Source organism: Archocentrus centrarchus, unplaced genomic scaffold (genome assembly GCF_007364275.1).
Source record: "Archocentrus centrarchus isolate MPI-CPG fArcCen1 unplaced genomic scaffold, fArcCen1 scaffold_43_ctg1, whole genome shotgun sequence".
NCBI classification, from domain to species: Eukaryota; Metazoa; Chordata; class Actinopteri; order Cichliformes; family Cichlidae; genus Archocentrus; species Archocentrus centrarchus.
The window spans coordinates 500,548-522,195 of record NW_022060269.1 but is presented as its reverse complement, the minus strand read 5'-3'; the positions used below and the strand labels follow the sequence as shown (position 1 = coordinate 522,195).

The window sequence follows — 21,648 nt, the reverse complement described above, 5'->3', positions numbered from 1 at the left end:
ACTAAAATCTGTATATTTTTGTAACAGTTTTAAGATTAAGGGAACACTTTAATCACACACCAGATGCTGACGAATGAAATATTCAAGTTGAATCACTTTGCTACAATACAATGTTTAGATTTGGTGGGAACAAAATGACATAAGAGCCAATGTCATCAAGCCTTTGAGGGTTGGATTCAAAATCATAACAAAAAAAATCAAGATTTTTCAAGTGCTCGCTTAATTTTTTTGAGCAGTATACATTACAGTGTTTCATTTAATTCAAATAAATCCTTATTTACAGTAACCTCAGCATATCTAACAAAGCCAGACTAAATTTTACCTTTATTCTTAAACTTAGTTACAGGCCCACAAAGTATGTAGGGGTGGTTAAAAATTTGCCTTATTTTCCAACAGTTTTGACCCTTCATAGCTTCTTTATACAGGAGCTAGCCACATCAGAACACACTGAGTCATGTTACACTCAATCCAACTGTCACAAACTAAAGCAAAAGTCTTTTTTTCCAGCATTTTTTTCTTGCTTTGAGCATCAATATCATAGCATTTTTTTTCCTAAGGGGTTTTGCTATTGAAACTATATCACAATATCAGTGCTCAAAGTTGGTCAGAATAAACTGTGAATTTGTCTAGAATAGTGACATTTGGAGTGGGTATAAAAGTGATTTGATTGCAGCTTTAACAGAGCTTAAATATGTTTTTTAAACCCTGAAACGCTCATTAGCTAGCTCCTATATATTAAAATGAGGGCTGGAAAGAATAAGTAGCTAAAAGACATCAGATTCCATTTGATGTATTTTTGTGTATTTCAAAGGCATGTAACTTGTGAAAAAAAATACCAGTCAGTATGAAGGTATTATTTTGTATGACTTCATTAAATATACTAAGGGTACTGTATCCCCCCACCCAAAAAAAAAAAAAATTCTGAGGGGGTCAGCTGGGAATGTTTTTTCCCCAGATTTGGTTATGGAGCTGGGCTGGGCCATCACGGTGTGTACAGCGTGAACAACGCATGCATTAACACATCTGTTACCCAGATAATTTATCTGTAGACAGACTGCAAGTTAAACAGTGTAAACGCGGTCTTACTGAAGTACATTTTCTACCCAGCAACAGGACATGCCATGACAGAGAAAAAGCAACCAGGGCCAACTTTGTGGTGTAAGCGAATGGATTTTATTTACACATCACCCATTGCTCCATGTGTGGTACAAAAATAAAAGAAATCAATGTGAACATGTGAATCGTGACTGTTTTCTCTGTGTTTTAATATCAGGTATATATACTTTGTGATATATAACACACTTGTTTCACAGCCACTCTCTGTGATTTCACCGTGAGCAGTGCAGAACAGCCCGAGCTCTCACCAGCGTTTCCTTCCTTGCAAAGCTAAATAAAACCATTTAAGCTCTTGGTTACCTCAGTGATTATTTATCAGCAGTCTTCTGTCACAGACACACTACCATCACTGACTTTGTCTAACAGCATGAAATTGGGAGTAGAGTAAAAGCTGCAAAAACACCGCTCAATGGCACTACGGCTGATCGAAACCTCCCCAGAGCAACTCGAAGCGGGCCTCGTTCACAAATCTGAGTTTAAACTGTGCTTACAAAAGTTTCACACACAAATCTGAGATTTTCTGACCAGAATTTGTTCATATTTTGTGAGCAAATTTAAAATGACCTCACAACACAAAACACTCACGGAGCTGTAGGCTTTTTATATTAATATACCCCAAATTTTTCCAGTTCTTCCCTGCTGGCTTTCAGAAGGGGAAAAAGTTCCAAACATTTCCCACACAATAGTGATCATGGCTCAGTATTAGATAAGGATTTATTTAAAAGGCTGGATATCATCAGGTCTACGCTCATTTCTTAGGAATATCAGTTACTGCAGCCCAAGTTTTGTGAAGCATCACATGGAAATCCTTCAGAAAGGTGCGCCTCCTGTGGCCACCTCAGGTATTGTTTAGTTGCAGAATTTTTGCTTTGGTAGCCCGGCCTAAAAAAAAAAAAAAAAAAAAAAACCTTTAAACTTCACTATTTTCTCCATCATCTATGTTCAGGCATTTCTATACATTTAATAATAAAAAATGAGGCCCCGGTGTTTACAGTCCTTCAGCTGAATTCAGAGTACACGCTCATTTGTCTGATAAGTCATCAGCTCTGTAGCGAGAAGAACGATGCTCTTCATCTTCTAGTTTATTTTGTGCATGGAAACATTGAAATGATTTGGCACATAATCCTGTCCATTGGCACCTTTAAATATCTCTACTGTGAATCATCTTCAGAAAACAAAGACTTCACATAGTTATTGACAAACATTTGGACTACTGCTGAAAAACTGATATAAAAGCATGTTGTTAAATGTAACCATTCAGCTGTGTTCAAACAGCTAAATTAAAGGGTTAGAAACACAATCACAGCAAGAACTGAAAGACTGTCACCAAAGGCTTACATCAGTGCTAATGCACCATGAAGCCCTCTACTACCTCTACAGTACAACTACTGATTTTCTACACAAACGGTTCAAATCCCCATTTTATTGGCTCCACTTCTTAAATCCAGGCTGTTGTACTTAGTTGTCCAAATCAGTACAGTTTGGCTGCAGCCACATACGATACGGGGAAGATGCTTTTTATGTCCTTTCAAACATACAATGATAAACATTGATGGATACGATTAAATATAGCAGAGTCGCTCTGCAGTGATTCCTTATAAAGACGTGTTTGCTTTCGGCGGCCGTGGAGGTGTGCGCACATTTGTGTGCAAAAGTGTCAAACATTCAGAATGTGAGCTCCAGTTTAAAGTTGTAATCCTTAAGATTATTTATAACCATTTAGAACCACACCCACCCCAACAATGGCCACTTACTGCATTCAAAGCCTTCACACATGAAAACGAGTTCATCACTGAAGTACTCGGGACTACTTTCCATTGCGCTCACCCTCCACTTTTATTTTGAATAGAAGCTCTTGTCAAGCAATGATAACCAAATAGTTCAAGCATTTAACTGCTGAGATGCAGGCCGGCTTTACTGTGAAGTAATTGGTGTACTGCAGTTCACAGAAAACAAACTGACTCAACAATACAAATGTGCCTGGCTGCAGTGGAAACAGGTCCACCATCTTCTGTTGACTCTCTCACAAAGCAGCTGCCTAAACATGAGCCAGGCAGGAATCTTAAGGAGTACAACTTTCTGGATGAAAGATAACAGTAGGTTAGCACAACTGCACTAATACAAATGTGTATTGTGTTTAACTCTTGATCTCCAGGATGGAGGGATTGTGGTCAAGAATGGCCAAAATGATTTTGTCCATGTACTGCCTCAGACGCAGGTTGATCTCCTCCTGCTCCTTCAAAGCATCCACCAGCTGAGAGAGAAGAGAAACGCATTAGAAGGCCAATCGGGTGCAGAACAAGCATTCGATCCAGCCGCCAGTAACAGACCAACCTCATCTCTGGAAGCATTGTCGATCTCAGCGGCCAGGCACTGGGCCTTGGTGTGACAGGACAGCAGGTTCTTGGCCTCGTACAAGCTCAGACTGAGAATCTGAGCGTTCAGGTCGTCGTTCTGATCCCGCAGCTTATGGTTCTCCTAAAGACACAGAGAGAAGCTCTTCTTAGAATCAGTGTGTGTGATTATAGTAAGCCTTTATCAGAGTGTGCAGCCAACCTTATCCATTACATGTGATTAGGACAGCCCGCCACCACATACTCCTTTAGACCCTTTCAATCCAGCCACCACACTGTTTCTCCTTAATTTCTCTGAGTTTGAAGGAATATTTTTACTTTTTGAAACTACTGTTTTTATTATTTATCGAGTATGAAGGTAATCCCAGCTGTGATTTAGCAAAGCTTAGGATGAAGAGGGAAGCCGAGGGAGGCCAAGTTAATGGTCATCAGCCTGTGAAAAGAAAAGACTAGGATACTACTGGAAGCACTTCTTCCCTGACGCAGTGCCTTTGGGCTTGCTGTGGACTTTAAATGAAAACTAATATCTGGTCTCAAGGTCATAGCTTGAGACACCGCTCTCATCCCCTGTGATCATCCTCAACATCAGTCGGGGCAGTTTGAAACAGAAACTGGAGGTCCATTATGAAATGAGTGCATGTTACATGTGGTCAGAATGGGACTTTCACACAGCAATCTGCAGCTAACAGCACCATCAGTACAGAAGATGGTTCTGAAGGGGAGCTGAGGCAAACTTAAATTTAACTTTGATTGCATCTTGTATCCTGAGCAGCACATTTTACAGTGTAAAGGTAAAGTAGGCGGGGCTCTTCTTGTGGATAAACGACGTAATGCCTACAAACATAGGTTTGGGATTCCTCTACTTCAATATGCAGCTGATTAAAATGCACAAATACTGATACGATAAGTCAATACTGGTCACTAATATCCTTGCCAATGTACACTGATGGACTCATGCAGGTCCTATTATAGGTATACGTGTGTTTCCTGTTTTTTAGACCGGGTGGATTTAATGGCAATAAAGTAAGAAAATATGAACTTTTGGAATTGAGTGCAGCAGTGAAAGCCTCGTCTGGACAGGACAACAAGGATGAGTGTGTTCTGTGTGGACCTGTTTCAGTCTCTTCACTTCATGTTCCATCTCCATCTCTCTGGTCTTGGCGTTAAACTCAGACAGCCCTTTGCCTTTCCCAGGATGCTCCATCTCCAGCTTAAACAACTGCAGATACTCCAGCTCCCGACGGAGATCGTCAATCAGCTGCAGACAAAACATTCAGTTAAACTCCTCCTTAACATTTCCCATGTCATCCTTCTCTCATCTTACCTGGTGACTACAGTGGGAAATTGCACAATTTTTATAGACATGGTTACATTTAGGGGCAGCATGGTGGAGCAGTGGTTGGCACTGTTGTCTCACAGCAAGAAGGTCCAGGGTTTGAATCCTGGGCCTTCCTGTGTGGAGTTTGCATGTTCTCCCTGTGTCTGTGTGGGGTCTCTCTGGGTACTCCTCCCACAGTCCAAAGACATGCAGGTACTGGGGTTAACTGGTGATTCTAAATTGCCCATTGCCCACTCTTTGGAGTGAGTTGCCTGGGAGGAGGAGCAGCTCACCTCCTGCATGGACTCTTTTTCCTTCTGAAAGTCGTGGCGGTTTTGCCAGAGCTTGTCCATTATTTTCCTGTACAGGTCCATTTCATCCTTCAGCCTCAGACTAGTGTCCTCCAGCTTGTCTGTCACTCTCTGCTTCTCCTGCAGAGGAAAGAAGTCAGGTTAACACACAACACTTGATACAGTGAGAAACCTTTTCCCTGGCAACAACGATGAGTACAAATAAACTAACACACAAATCTGTGTTGAGACCAAACACCATTAGAGTGAAATCAAGCAAGCATTGCATCATGAAGACATGAGAGATACTTAAGCATACCTGATCCATTTTCTCTGTCTGAGACTTGAGTCTGCACACATTTAGCTTCATCTCTGTATTCTCCTCTTCTAACTGTTGTAACCTTCGGTTGAACAAACACAGCTTTAGTCTAACAGTTACACATTTTTCAAAGTACCAGAACGCTGACTGTCCTTGGTTAAGGACTATCCTCATCCTTAACCGCTGTTACCCTTTAACAGCGGTTCATTTTCTGAGACGTGTAGCCAAGCAGTGAATGTTTCCATTTCTGTGGTAGTTTATGGTTACAGAATACCTGCACTACTAGCAGATGTGTTTTTACTTTGTGTCACAGACAGTAGCAGCATCTTTACAGTCTGGATTATGGTGGAAATTTCACCTCAGGCGCATCATTGGTGGGTTTACCTGTTACAGAGCAGCTCTATCTCTGTGTTCCTCTCTCGCTCCAGCTTGCTGTAAACCTCCCGGTGTTTCTTGACCTCCTCTTTCAGACTCTCTGTAGCCTTCGTCTCTGCATCCTTCACCTGCTCCTCCAGCTCATGCACCCTCAGAGGCAAAAAACACAATAGTAACTAACCTGGCCTCAGACTACAGTACCTTAGCTGCAACAAAAACTCCACATAGGTTTAATATAGATCTGTGGACTAAATCATCTTAGCTTTGACAGAGTCTTCATAAAGTATTATGTCATGGGCAAATTTTTGTAGTATGCATCAACAATCAAACAATCAAGGTGTGAGTGAAGACTTTAATTCAAGTGGTATAACAAAAAGGTACTGCTTTACCTGTTTAGGACTTACAGCCATTTGAGGCAAATATTGTCAAACATTGCCCAAATACAGAGTCGATACAGAACACAATTCACATGTTAATCATATCTGCAAAATATTTCAAGCAAAATATCAAGTCTTCCTTTTCTATGAGCAAGTCTGACTGACTATAGGTCAAAATAAGCAAATAAAGGAGAAAATAACTGATCCATTGTGTGTAAGTAAGTTTTCTTACCTGTGTACAAGGTGTGTGTTCTCATGTTTGAGTTTAGACTTGAGGTCATTGTTAGCCAGACTGTCACTTTCCAGCTCCGTCACCTTTTTCTCCAGGTAACTGACCTGAGCGAGACAAGAGACCAGGTGACTCATTACATGGATAATGCCAAAGGTTACAGAGCGTCTTTTTAATTTGCATACAGGCATTCCTAATATGCATTTAGCAGTACACCTCAGGACAGCCTGTCAGCTCTTAATAGACCGCTCACAGCTCAGAAAGCACAACCTGTTTTAGATTAATACATCCTCCTACATCATAGCAGTATTTCCCCCACACAGACTTCACTTTGGTGGGCTGCCAACATATAACTAGTGATTCACTGCAGCATTGTTGTTTTTCCATTAGCTAAAACTAGCTGCTCCTTTTTTTTGTTTGTTTCCCAAATGGCAAATAATCAAAATTCAGCTTCACTGTCTGGGACAGTTTGTAACAGTCCTTGTTCTGCTCTGGAGATCCGCACTGAGCCAGAGGACCACTCCAGCAGGCGGAGAGCTGCCCAGTGTGCCGCTGCACACCGAGGCTGCAGAGCAAAGCAAATCCACTGTTAGCTGGAGTGGAGCCCATCTGTACACACTCACCGGCAGACAGCTTCTTATATTAATTACAAAGAATTTGTGGAGGAGTACCTTATAAGCACTATGATTAAACAATTGTGTGTGTGTACTTTCTCTGTGATGTCAAGGTCACAGGAGTCGATGCTGTCCGTGAACAGATCCTCTGTGCTGCTGCCCTGACTGGACCCAAACACACTGTGATTGGCCTGGAACAGCTGACTGCAGGGAGACAGAAGACACCCGAGAAACCAACAGGAGGCATCATCATCCATTACACAAAAATCATCATATCATCATAAACACATACACATGTAAATTCTGCATTTGGACTTTTAACGTAATGAGAGAGATGCCAAAACTAAGCAACAGGAAATATTTCACAGCTGAGAAGTTGTTTTAAGAGATTTACAGTGCAAAGATGATTTAGTGCAGCAAGAATTTAAAAAGGTTCTTTGGAGGAAAGTCGGGTCACTCACCGTCCAAATGCTGTGCTGGAAATCTTTCTGTTGGGACTGGAAAATCAGGAGAGAAACAGGAGTCACACATACTGTCAGTAACACAGGCTCTGATCATCCAGAAACTCTCACTACAACTGTAAAATTAATGCTGTCAGTCATGCTGTGGTTACAGAGTAAAATATGCCGCACATTTAACCACAGTCAGTGTTCTTGTTTTAATTGCACTGCTGCAGCAATCGCACACGCAGACACACAAAATTTCACAACCAGTCATCCCACCACATTGGGATACAGTTGCTATAGCAACTACTGGAGCTCACCCTTTGATGTGGGTGCAGCATCTGATGTGAGGAATGAAAGAGGTTGGGATTTAGCGGGATGTCTCTGAGAGCTAATCCCAGCTTTGTTATATTAGGGTGATGCTGAGGCAGCAGCTCCACTGTCTCCTCTAGTCACACACACACCCATTTTTTTCTCACCGACCCTCCATGTGCACGTTTTCTGCATGTGAGGACGCAAATGTGCTTATGGTGTCACATTGTGGCAACTTGCCTCAACCTTGTGCATAAAAAACAAGTCCCCACAATTGATCGCTACATTTCCCACCACTTGTCCGGTTTATGTTGGCAGCAGGCTGAGGAGAGCATTCCAGCATCATCCCTCCAGTGAGACTGAGCTGCAGTCTTTATTCCAGGCTCTCTACGGCTTCATAAGCTACCTTACTTTGGAAACTCATTGGAGTATCAGCAACCTCATTCTTTCAATCATCAACAGCCCCTGACATCATATTATACTGGCTGGTAAATTAAAACTTCATCTTTTAGGCCAAACTCTTCCTTCACTGGCTGTGATGCCACATCAGTCCATCTCACACTCCACCTTTCCTTTACTCGTCAACAAGATTCCAATGTACTTGAATTCCCTCATTTGTGGAAACCTAAACCCAGAGGACCCAAGCCACCATTTTCCCACTGAAAACCATGGCCTCATACTTGGAGGCTCTTCACCGTCTTCAAAGGGTGAAAATATGTTCCACAGCTAGCATGGAATCCATATCAGCCCTCCTGGATCTGAAGCTCAACAGCTTGTGAAAGTCTTCTTTCTACCTCTCTGAAATCCACTTTCACAGGAATGCTGAGCAGTGAGATACCCCAATAATGAAAGCACACCTCTGTTTTTCTTTTAAATCAGAAACTCTTTCAGTCTTAGGATGAAGACGGTTTGGTAAGGGTCCAGAAATGAACCTCGGTGAATGTGTCCACTACCTGTTGGCCTTGAGGTTTCTCAGTCGAGCCTCCAGGTCATTGAGTAGATTCACTTTCTTGCAGCACTGAGAACAGTAGATGTCCAGCAGCTCACTGTTATACAGCTGCCGCATCTTTTGAGGGGTCTGGCCAGCACTGCAATTACAAAGAATTGATTGATATTCACGAATATAACCAATAATAAGCACGTCTGATGGAGAGAGTCAGCAGCATATGAAAACTTGCAATGTCTGCAGACCATATTACCATGCTTCAGTGAATTGCTTTCCAACCTCTGCTTACTTTTTCATGCCAGGGTTAGTACCTGTGCTTTTCCCTTTAGGACAAGCAAACAGTCACAAGGCATGTGTGTAAGGGTGTGTGTTTCCTAACCACCAACCTGGAGGGAAGTGAGGATCCCAGGTCTGAGAAACCATTTGTTCGTGTGTCTTCTTCAGGGCAGGGGCTGCTGGGAGTAAAATCCACATCCTCCCCTTCACCATAGTCTTCAAACTGCTCCTCTCCAGAGATGACTGACGCAGACGCGGAGCCACTCAGGTGGCTGGGGTTGTGTTCCAAGTAGCACATTAAGTTAAGAAAAACAAGAACAATACCACAATCAGAAGAAATTTCAAACAAGCCCCCACCCCCACTATACAGCTTCTTAGTGCTCACATAACCAGTTCAGCAAGTCTGTACTCAGACTGTTAGGACTGACCTGTCCTGCCGCGTTGGGTGAAGTGAGTCAGAGCTGTTGGCATTTTCAGTGCTGCTGTCCATGTCACACTCGCCATCAGCACCAGAGCCCTCAGCATACGTGCTTTCCGGGTAGGACCGTGTACACATGATAATTGGAGGACCTAGCTTTGCCTCACCATTCTATACACACACACACACACACACACAAAATGATGTCAGCACGAGCGCTCACACTGCCTCCGTGTGACCTCGGAATAAAAATGGAGCTTTACAGCAACATTAGACACTGCTCTGACTCGATCTGCATGTTTATCGACTGTCAGCGCCAGTTGGTGTATAACGTATCATTTAATTCAGCAGCAACACACCACAATTTGTATTAGAAATTTAATAAAGAATATAATAAAGTTGTATTAGACCTGCAGATCAGAAACTGAGTGAGATTCAGCATGGCCCAGATATATATATTATTAATAATGCATGCTCCTGTCTGGCTTAACCCCACTTAGGTCACACCCAGTCTCACTCACAGTCAACATTTTCATCCTTAACAATAAAGCGAGTGGCTTCATACCCAGCTAAGACTTTGCTGCACTGTGTGAGTATGTTGGCATATGAAGACATAAGCCAGTTATAATATGTCCTCTGAGGGACTGCTACCCACCTTTCATTCATCAATTATTTTTGTCTGAGATGAAGAAGTGTATGTTCTTATGCGTTTGCTATTTCTCACCAGCTCTGCAGAAACTTCACAGTAACTGAATTTTTCTTTACCACCTTTACAGCCCAGCTTCCATAGCAATCTCAAGCTTGGAGCACTGAGCCCTCACAGACTTTGAAATCCACCCTGTGTGTGATCAGCTAAGTGCCTCAGACAATACAAGAGATGAGACAGAGCCCTTTGGAAAATTAAGTTACATCTCAAGAGAAGCAGTGAATTGGAGTGTCTGGTATCGAGTTTGGCTTAGATATCCCTCACTGAGGAACTCCATGTGGTGTAACTAAACTTTCTGTCATTGTCTTACAGAGCATTCACTTCCAAACTGGAATACTTAGAGCTCATCCTGCTTACCTGAGCCAGAAGGAATTATTTCTACTGAGTCTGACTGCAAATAATTACCAGACTTACATTAATGTTCCCTGTACCAGTGAACAGTCAGCAAGTCTCCACCATAGTAAGCCCATGAAATCAGTGCAACTAAAGAAAATGCTGTACTTTTCAGTCACACCTGCACAGAGTTTTTTTAATCAGCAGAACGACTCAGAACACCTGAGTGACTCCACGAAGCTGCAATCAGAGAGTTTACCCACACACAAAGAGGAGGTCAAACTAAATCAATCAATCAATTTATTTGTACAGCACATTAAAACAACAGCCGTTGACCAAAGTGCTTCACAGGGCATAAAAACAAACAAAACAACAAATAAAATATTATAAAAACAAATAAGAGCACCTGCGTGATAAAACTGAATATGATAGAAAAGTACAGGCTGAACTGTCAATGCTGTGACCATATCAAAGAACACAAACTCAAAAACTTCTCATGGCAACTATTCCAAAGCAGATCCACAACAGCAACAGTCCCTAAAATCAAGCACACCTGACCACAACTTCAGACCTCGTGCCAAGCTGTGTGAGTCTGTCTCCTTTTTACTTACCGCCATCTAAACTTCCATCCGAGGACTAAACTTCTCTCTGAGAAAGTTCAGTTGGTCTGACATATTTATATAACTTACCATGTAAGCGTGGGCACCATGTCACTCATCCCCAGTACAAAGTCACAAATCGCACTATTGTGTGGATGTGCGGCATCCATTATGGAGGAGGAGCTGTATTCCCGGAGCCTGAAGACCACACTCGAAGCTTAGACACAAACAAACAGGACTGCAGCTCAGAAAAGGCTGCGATGCTTCAGCTGGGACAAAGCCACACCTCACGGCCCTTTCTCTCTCCCTCACGCTCGCTCGCCCTCTTGTTGCTAAGCAACAATCCACTTGGGCTGATCTCTATGAGGGACATGATCAGCCGTGCAGAGCAACATACATCTCACACAGAATAGACATGATGCAATATTATAGCAGTATGTTTATTTATAACTAAAATATTAAGACAAAAGCTAAAATTAAAAAGACACATTTAGGTCATTTTGCTACTGAAAAGTCACTATGTCACATTTTTGGCCACAGTGGCTTTTTATGCATAGCTGAGAGAGACAGGAAATTGGGGAAAGACACGCGGGCAAACCCGCAACAGGCCGGGACTCAAACCTGCGCCGCCCACACCACAAGGCGGCCTATGTATGTGGTCACCGGCTTCACCACTAAGCCACCCGGGCGCCCACTGTGTCACATTTTTGACACGTTAACATAAAAATCAGCACATCCTCATTTTCACTTATCATGAACTAAATGATAATCAAACCCCTGTTTTAAACTAATAGTTCACTGCACAACCTTTAATCTGACAGGCCTGTAAACAAACGTGGTTTTTAAATGATGGGCAGTATTACTGGGGAAGCTTCAGGGTTTGTTTTCACACTGTGCCACACAATTATGTGTCAGAAATTAGGGTCAGCATTAACAATCAAACCACTGTACCTGGTATATGTAGCCATTGTCTGTGACAGATGGCTGGCTGGAGGCACGGCTACGAGGACCCACGGCCATCTTCAGTATCTCTTCACAGCCTAGGAGGGCACAGAGGCACGGAGGCAAAAAGCAACGACTCCAATAAGTTAGCCACATTTTCTAATGTGAGCTATGTGGACGAGGCAGCATCAGCTTCAGTGTTTGAGTGTTTCATTTTATAATTTCATCACCCTCTTAAAATAATGGTCTAAGACATTTTTTAACAAAGGTTTTATTGTTACCTAAATCATCATATTTATTTTTAATGTTTGGTTCTGATTTTTTATGTCTTGTCTGAAAAACCTGAAAAAAATGATCTGGGTCATTATTTAAAGAGGGTGATGATATACAAATTTCTTTTCTCATCTTCCAAGATAAATTGGGCTATGCTGCCTTATGAGACATTGTGAGAGTGCTGATACCCCTCTGATGTCTGTTTAAACAAACACTATAAATATGAAGCCAGCGGCGCTTTGGCTTAGCAAGAATACTGAAACCAGAGGAGAACAGTTCACCAAGCTTTAACTGAATGTGACAACAGCAATCATCAGATAAGTTCATTTCTTACCTTTGATGGCAAACACTCCGTGGCAAAAGTCTTTGAAGTTGATTTTCCCATGAGCGTTAGGATCCAGGTACCGTGTCAACTTCTTCACCTGTGAGCCACAAAAGTCACGTCAGTGTTTTCACAGCAGGGTAAGTTGCAGCCTTGTTGATGTCCACTAAAGATGGACAGAAAAAAATCAGCGTGTTTTAGTGCTGAATGTGTCTGAGGACACATCTGTTCTTTTCTGCCGTTAGAGCTTCATGACTCAAACACTGAATTCAAAACACTTTTGTATTTATTTGCATCTATATTACGGAATTAATGATAGGAAATCTACGTTGCAAAGGAGAATTTTCTTGGCAAAAATTAGTTATCAGGTATATTTATTCTTACATGCAACAATGAGAATAGTATCTATCCATCCATCCATTTTCTACCACATATCTGGGTCTGAGTTGTGGGGCAGCACTCTAAGCACAGACACTCAGACCAAGGCAGATGTGGGGATCTCCACCTGAACAGCTGAGAACCTCTCAGTTACCACTCAGGTGGCTCAAATGGATGGGCAAGTTGACTGTAACAGCATTGTTCCTGGATTCACTCGTGTAGGCAAACTACACCACAGTAAGCGTGGGATCATGAAAGGAACAGTGACAAGGAAAATCTAAAATGTGACCAATTTTGCCTTCTGTTTGTTCTGATATAAAAGCACTCAGGATCACTGATGACATCCAGCCTCACTTCTGCCATTTCATCAATTCCTGTCGACACAAAGATGACATAAATTTTTCTTTGGGTGAAATAACTCAACAGAGGATCATAGCTCTGGGTCTGGAAGGTGGTGGAAATACAATGACACAGGCTCTGATCTTGGAACGAGCTTTTTCATGTAGGACACAAAAGATGAAAGTTACCCACTGAGAGCTGACGGAGCACTGTGGGGCAAACGGTGTTATATCGGCATCTGTAGAAGGTGGTTTGAAAAATGTTATCTCACAGACCCAGCCACATCCTGCAGCTTAGTGTTATCACAGAGGCTTGGATGGAAATGCCAACACGCTGTCTAATTGATTTGATGTCACACAGGCAGAAACCAGAGACTGCAAACCTGTTATAGCATCATAATACTCTCAGGTCACCATTTCCAACTCTAAATGACGAGTCTGATTTAAAAATGTGCACATTTCAATTGATAAACCTTTTTTTTTTTAATAATGCATAATATTGATCTGCTCACCTGTTAAAATAATTACTGGATGTCATTCAGTGCAAACAAAACCTAATGCATGTGTATAACAAAACCACGACAACTGTTTCAGTATTACAGTACTGGTGTCAGAGAAAAAAGTCACATCACTGTTGATCTGACAGCTCAGACAGGATTTAGAGAGCCTCAGGAAAAAACACTCTGCAGACTGCAGCACATCAGAAATGCAGCCCACCTGAAGAATGTCACTATCAGTTACTGTGACATCTTTAATTTAGGGTTAAATATCTCATTTTCTCAATTAGATTTTTCTATGTAGAGTAAGAAAAAAGTGAAGGAAGTCAGACCAAGATCACAAAGCCCAAACACAATTAGCAATCATTTAAAACCAGAGAGGAGCAGCAGACTGCCACACTGTCATAAACTACAAGATGAGGACCCAAACACAGACACACGGAGGCACGCTAAAGGGAGACTTTAGTTTGGCTGGTAAAACTCCACAATACGACGCCTCAGAGGAAATCCAGGACTGTCTGGAAACACACAGGAGAGGGTAACAAAAAGAGGGAGTAACAAATAAAGACAAAAACAACAAGAGGGGCTGGGGAGGGAAGAAAAAACTAAACACAAGGATAGAAAGAACACCCAAGAATACCCAAGTCATCAAAATATAAAGTCCCAATGAAATTAGTGAACAAAACACAAAACCTTAAACAGGAAACTCAAGCTGACAAAATAAAAAAAAACATGACACACACACACACACACACACACACACAGACACACACACACACACACACACACACACACACACACACACACACACACACAGAATACTCTTAGAAAATAAAGCACCTTACTGTACTTTTAGAGGTACCTTAACCTGTCACCAGGTACTGCTGTTTGACCCTTGACATGGGGCACTTATTTGTACCATTGCAGTTTGTAGCTGACAGAGACCAACCTTCATTTATAAATGCAACACTACAAAATGAAGCTTTAAAAAAAGTAAAGCAAAATGTAAAGAAGTCAATTATTTTATTATTATTCATTCACAGACATAGAAGTGCATTAGTATAGGACTTTTCTGGTCTCACTGACCACTCAAAGCTTCACCTGTCTCACACCTGCACCTACAGCAAACTTCGAATCACCTCAGTAAGAGCTCAGAGCCTTCATGTTGTGAGCTGACCTCCTCTTATGCCAATGATACATATTTTACCAAATTTCTTTTTTATATTTGGCAGAACACAATCTGTATGCTCCTTTGAAACTAGAAGACATTGTGCAGCTCATGTACTGTTACTGCATGGGAACATGGATACCTTTTTTGGCCCTACAAAATGTAAATGTAAACTGTTACCAGTTTGTGTGGATTTCTGAAAAAAGTGACACTTGAAAATTTTTAATTTGTAATTATTGCCACTATAGGATTCCCTGAGGTCAAACGTGGCGAGACAAAGATGTCTGATTACAGGATGCAGGATTGTAGGACAGCCCAGTAGGCTCAGTTTTGGTATCCCAGTGATATTCAACACTGGCCTCAACCATCACACATGCACAAGAATCCAGCATCAAACAACAACACTGCTAATATAACTTAAACAAGAACGCTGAGTCTCACTTATTAAGGTTTTATATTGATATTCAAGTATGATAAAATACTGCATTAATCAATGATCAATTAATACAGCACAAAATAGAAACTGTGCTTGATTCCTACCAAAATATGGGTATTTGGTAGTTTAGCCTGAACACATGAGGAAATAATTAAATTCAGTTTTATCAATACAGTGCCAAATCCCAACAATAGTTGCCCCAAAGTGCAGACGACCCCCTATGATAATGTTCTTTTTTATAATTGCAATGAAAAAGAGTGCACCATAGGAAAACCTCAGCAGCCTAGGCCTATAGCAGCATAACTAAGGAAGGGTTCAGGGTCACCTGATCCAGCCCTAACTATAAGCTTGATTAAAAAGGAAAGTTTTAAGCCTAATCTTAAAAATAGAGAGGGTGTCTGTCTCCTGAATCCAAGCTGGGAGCTGGTTCCAATAGTCCAGCCTAGAAGAATAAGTGCATGAACTAATTTTTCAGCATCACTCTGAGAAAGGATGTTTCTAATTTTAGAAATATTGCACAAATACAAAAAAGTGGTCCTACATATTTGTTTAATATGTGCATTGAAGGACAAAAATGACTCCAAGATTTCTCACAGTGTTACTGGAGGCCAAAGTAATGCCATCCACAGTAAGTATGTGGTTAGACAGTAAGTATGTGTTTCTAAGATTTGTGGGGCCGAGTACAAGAACTTCAGTTTGATCTGAATTTAGAAGCAGGAAATTAGAGGTCATCCAGGCCTTAATGTCTTTAAGACATTCCTGCAGTTTAACTAATTGATGTGTGTCATCTGGCTTCATTGATAGATAAAGCTGAGTATCATCTGCATAACAATGAAAATTGATGCAGTGCTTTCTAATAATACTGCCTAAGAGAACCAGTTCAATTCAATTCAATTTTATTTATATAGCACCAAATCACAACAGTCAGCTCAAGGCACTTTGTATTATAGGTAAAGACCCTACAATATTACAGAGAAAACCCAACAGTGAAAACCACCCCCTATGAGCAGCACTTGGTGACAGTGGGAAGGAAAAACTCCCTTTAACAGGAAGAAACCCTCCAGCAGAACCAGGCTCAGGGAGGGGGGGTCATCTGCTGTGAGGGGGGGCTGAGGGGAGAGAGACAGGACAAAAGACATACTGTGGAAGAGAGACAGAGACAATGTATGTATAATGTAAATAAAATTGGTCCTAGCACAGAACCCTGTGGAACTCCATAATTAACCTTAGTGTGTGAAGAAGACTCCCCATTTACATGAACACATTGGAGTCTATTAGATAAATATGATTCAAACCACTGCAGTGCAGTACCTTTAATACCTATAGCATGCTCTAATCTCTGTAATAAAATGTTATGGTCAACAGTATCAAAGCTGCACTGAGGTCCAACAGGACAGGAACAGAGATGAGCCCACTGTCAGAGGCTGTAAGAAGATCATTTGTAACCTTCACTAATGCTGTTTCTGTACTGTGATGAATTCTGAAACCTGACTGAAACTCTTCAAATAAACCGTTCCTCTGCAGATGATCAGTTAGCTGCTTTACAACTACTCTTTCAAGGATTTAAATAATAATAATAAAACACTAAAAGAAAAGACCAAAGATGTCTTTATACAGCCAAAACTGATTAAATATTTTATGTTTATATAAAGACAATCAAAACTAGTACGTCAATTGGCTAAAGCAGAAGCAGCTAATAAATTTAAATGATTTAAATTATAATGTTTATAGTTGCTGGTTTTAATTTCCCCCAAACAAAAACTCTGAGTGCAGTGCTGTTTACCAGCCAGCTCTCATATCCCAGATTTTGTGTTTCCCCAACATCTGAGATATGAGATGCACATCAGCAATCGACTTTTACAATTAGTCAGCAAATTGTTTTTAGTATACAGTGAGAACCTAATTCTGTCAAAGAGATAACATCCATTAGGTGTCAGGCTTTCTGCAGGAAACTTGTTAGACCCAGGAGCTGCAACAAGGGCAGGCAGAGGTATTCTGTACTAGTAATGTTGCACTTGTTTCAGGCAGTGGTGCCTATCTGCTATAGACAGTATAGAAGATGGATGTAGCTTCTGAGTTTGAAAAGTGAAGCCAACTCAGAAGTGGCTAAACCTGCCTTCTTTTTAATAATAGCCAAAATGGCTCTTAGGCTTGACCTCTCTAAACACTTTCCTGATTAGTTTATGGGCTCAATCTATCATTTTGGGTCAAACTGAATAAAACATTAAGCCCATTTTGTAAATTTTGGTCATTCTAATTGTCAGAAAAGACAATAATCTGGGGTATGCTCAATCACAAATCAATAACCAAATGTGCAGAGGATGTGGTTTCATAGTAAAACAGCCGCCTCTCACTCATCACATTCATTTGCAAAACAAGATGACAGAAATGCTCATCCTGAGGCTTGGTGTAGATGCAGTCATCTTTTATATTGTCTGTGGTCAAAAGCAGCACAGTGGAAATGCTACATCAATGTTGCATGCTTTGCAAAATACAGGGAGGTAAAAAGAGACAGAAAAAATATCCTCACCAGCCACTTTAGAGCTGTTCAAACTGCACATTCATGCAAATCATCTAATCAGCCAATCAAATGGCCATTGCCTGATCTAACGAGTCTCAATTACTGCCGTGACCTTCAGACAGTAGGCTCATAATTTTACATAAATATGAAATCATAGATCCATCCTGCCTTGTATCGGTGATTCAGGCTGCTGGTGGTGGTTTAATGCTGTGGGGGATATTTTTTAAGTACACTTTGGGCCCTTTAGTAGCAAATGAGCATTGTTAAAATACCACATCCTACCTGACAGTTGTTGCCAACCATGCCCATCCCTTTATGAGCACAGCGTGCCCATCTTTAAACAGCTGCTTCCAGCAGGATCACATGCCATGTCACAAATCATCTCAAACAGATTTCTTGTACATGACAATGAGTTTGCTGTACTCAGATGGCCTCCACTGTCACCAGATCTCAATCCAACAGAGCACCTTTGGGATGTGATGGAATGGGAGATTCACATCATGGATGTGCAGCCGACAAATCTGCAGCAACTGTGTGATGGTATCACATCAATATGGACCCAAATCTCTGAGGAATGTTTCCAGCAGCTTGATGAATCTGTGTCATGCAGAATTAAGGGGGTTCTGAAGCCAAAACGGCATCCAACCCAGTACTAGCAAAGTGTACCTAATAAAGAGGCCAATTAATGTGTACCTGAAATCAGTGCAATAGGATCTGCTTAAGAAAGTTACTACAAATTGCCATTTTAAAAGATTATACCCATGATTTATCAGTAAACTTCTACACAATGTGCATGAAAATATTTCTTAAAAAATCTAGAATTACATAAAATAGCATGTGTGGAAGCACGCAGGATGGGAAATGCAGTGCAGCTGTTGTTTCATTTGGAAGTGTATAGCCCACAATCCACAGACACTGCTCAAGCAAATGGAAATACAGAGCTGCTGGTGCAGAGCACCATCTCATAAGTTGTTTTTAGCAGCTGAGCAGATCTTTTCATTACTTAATAATCAACCAATCCACTTGTAGACTTCTAGTGAAGCTCCCGTTCCTATGGTAACAGAACACAGAGATGAGTGGAAGTGCAAGAGGGAAGGAGGGGCATGAGGACGTAGCTTCATTTTAGCATGGCTGAGCTATTTTTAGTGACGTGTCCTGGGTTTTCAGCCACCCTTGCATTTAAAGGAAAATCCACTTTCACTGTGAGACATCATTTATCATAGATTCAGGAAGTCATTTTGGAGAAACTAAAAATATATATACACACACACACACACTTATGCTGGTCAGGGTCACAGGGGGCTGGAGCCTATCCCAGCTGTCATAGCGCAAGAGGCAGGGTACACAGAGAGACAGACAACCATTCACACCTATAGGCAATTTAGAAGCACCAGTTAACCAGTAACTGCACTGGACCGTGGGAGGAGCACCTGGAGAGACCCCACACAGACAGGGGGAGAACATGCAAACTCCACACAGAAAGGCCCAGGCCAAGGTGGAATCAAACCCAGATCTTCTAGCTGTGAGGCAACAGTGCTAACCACCACACCACCATGCTGCCTACAAGTAGAAACATTTTAATAACCTTTATACGATTACCGGTTCTTACTCGGGTGTAACAACAACCCATATACCTGAGGTACTGAGTGAAAGCATCCTTGCATGTAAAAGCCTCTAAAATACTGTAGCCCTCATAGGAAACCTAAATTTGCAAAAGTGATGCAGCTCCCATTTCATACCACACATTTGAAGGTTACTATCCAATCCTTCCCACAGTCAGATTAGTTAGCTAGTTAGTTTTCAGTATAGGTTTGAAGGCTTGACAGGTTGAGAGACATTTAAATGGATTTAATATGCCTTTTGTGTTAATGTAGTTGTACAAATAGCTCTCAATGAAAACTCTTTTTTATGTTGGATATAACATTTTTTTAGATTTGACTGATCAAAGGCCAAGCATTCCTGAAATCCAACTAAAAAACAAGGCAGAGTTTTTAAAAGTTGTGTTGTTTGTTGTGACACAATCCATCCCTGCAGTTAGATTTGGTTGCATACTGGAAGAAATAAAATCAATAGGCAAAGCTGTTCTGCCCATACCGAACACAATAGCCTTAAGCTTTCAGCCAAAACAGTTAAATGAATGAAAATAGAAACATTACTTGGATGCTAGTCCAGAGCAGCAAATTGCAGAATCATGAAGGGATTAAACAATAAAACAAGAGCTACTGTTGCCCACTAGACACCTGCTGTCCTCGGGCTCTGTCGCACTGCTGGAGCTGTACCTGGAGCTGGCAGTGCGCTCTCCATGGTGCTGAACCTGTGCTGCCACACACGTTCCAATACTGTGACGACACACATCATATACAACCTAAACTGTACAACTTCACCTATGCTCAGGACTTTATTCCATGTGTGCACTCACTGAAACCAAAAATGACTCTTTACATAGTCATAGAGATGTGGTGTCTAGCAAACTGTTGTGGACACGCCATGAGGTCACTGGTTCCTGGTTCAGGTCGGACACATTATACACAGATATGGCGTATCTGCGTTGGTGTCTCGCAAGTCAGGGTAAAAATACTGAAGCAAGACTCATCCATGAAAACTATGTATGAAAATGGTGGGGTGACTCTGCTTTGTCATTTACAGCGTCTGTAGGCTCCATACTGCCCCCCCCCCCTTCCCCCCCCCCCCCCCCCCCCCGTTATTTTCGTCAGCTTGCAGCTTTTCTAATGTTGTGAGGCTGGAACAGTTTAACTGAGTGGGAAACGCAGAACAGAACATGCCACCTCTCACACCTCTGAGCGTGGCACGGCTCCTGTCGTCATCTCTGCCGTGTCAAACCGCAGCACACCGTACCGCAAAGACGCTGCTGTCCCACCTACCGAATACCAGCACCTATAGCACACCTGTGTCAGTTAATAAGCAGCACAGGTTGTCTGTTATCAGAAGCTCGGTCTCCACTTGTTACTAATTCACTATATGGAAATAATAATCGACCGCAGCATAAACATGAAGGCAAATGTACCGTTTGTCCTTTGTTACCCTCTCCTGTTCAGTCTCTCACCTCGTCTCCTTGACCGAACTGAAGACCGAGATCCACCAAGTGCTCCACCCGGATGAAGCCGTCAGCATCCTCGTCACAGACGTCAAAAACCTCCTTGAGCCTCCTCAGAAACTGTAGGAGCTGTTCTTGTTCGGGAAAGACGCGTCCTTCCATCATACAAGGTTCGCGCACGATTTTTAGCTTATATCATAAATTCTTCCTCAGAGAACGGTTCCGACGGCCGCCATCGCCGCTCCAGTTCCCCGTTCCAGCTCCCCGCTGCGCCGGACCGATCGCTGCCGCTGCTGTTACACAAGCAGCACCGCACGCTCGAGACGCGCGAGGACTCTCGGAAAAGGGCGACGGCTTACGATTTCAGCACGAGGCATTGCGTCACAGGCCAGCTGCTAATTCATAATCCAGGTGTGTTATCGCTTGCCTCACGCTTTTGACGACAATGTATAAAATAGTATGGAAGCCCATTTAGGCCAATAATCAAAGAAATACATGAAACAAGGTGAACGGCAGCAATAAAGAAAATATGAATTAAATCGTACTACCATATAAAAACTTACCCAAGCTATAACTTTTTAAAATTAACATTAGGAAACACAACAAAGTCTACTTGATCTGTAGATTATGGTGGCTTACATATATAGCACAATTTATTTATTTATGTTTAATTTTTTGGCCACAGGTACCTGT

General features: G+C 41.8%; 1 protein-coding gene across 1 annotated transcript; it reads right to left on the bottom strand.

Annotated features, from left to right (window-relative positions):
- Positions 1–1,195: 1,195 nt before the first annotated feature.
- Positions 1,196–21,236, bottom strand: rab11fip4a (RAB11 family interacting protein 4 (class II) a). The gene is made up of 16 exons (XM_030724962.1): positions 20,965–21,236; positions 12,575–12,662; positions 11,977–12,065; positions 9,398–9,558; positions 9,080–9,241; positions 8,701–8,835; positions 7,454–7,489; positions 7,088–7,196; positions 6,382–6,485; positions 5,782–5,922; positions 5,398–5,479; positions 5,082–5,219; positions 4,582–4,728; positions 3,451–3,594; positions 3,259–3,370; positions 1,196–1,998 (listed from the first exon to the last, which is right to left on the bottom strand). Exons 1-16 carry the CDS (start codon positions 21,118–21,120, stop codon positions 1,955–1,957), a joined length of 1,848 nt encoding a protein of 615 aa, XP_030580822.1. The 5' UTR covers positions 21,121–21,236; the 3' UTR covers positions 1,196–1,954.
- Positions 21,237–21,648: the final 412 nt, after the last annotated feature.

Bases quoted from the DNA above. Each gene is read 5' to 3' on its own strand.
- rab11fip4a (XM_030724962.1), bottom strand. From the start codon at position 21,120: ATGATGGAAGGACGCGTCTTTCCCGAACAAGAACAGCTCCTACAGTTT. The intron at 12,663-20,964 runs GTGAGAGACTGA...TGTGGCTCACAG, and splicing joins AGTTCGGTCAAGGAGACGAG to GTGAAGAAGTTGACACGGTA. The intron at 12,066-12,574 runs GTAAGAAATGAA...GTGCCCTCCTAG, and splicing joins CGGAGTGTTTGCCATCAAAG to GCTGTGAAGAGATACTGAAG.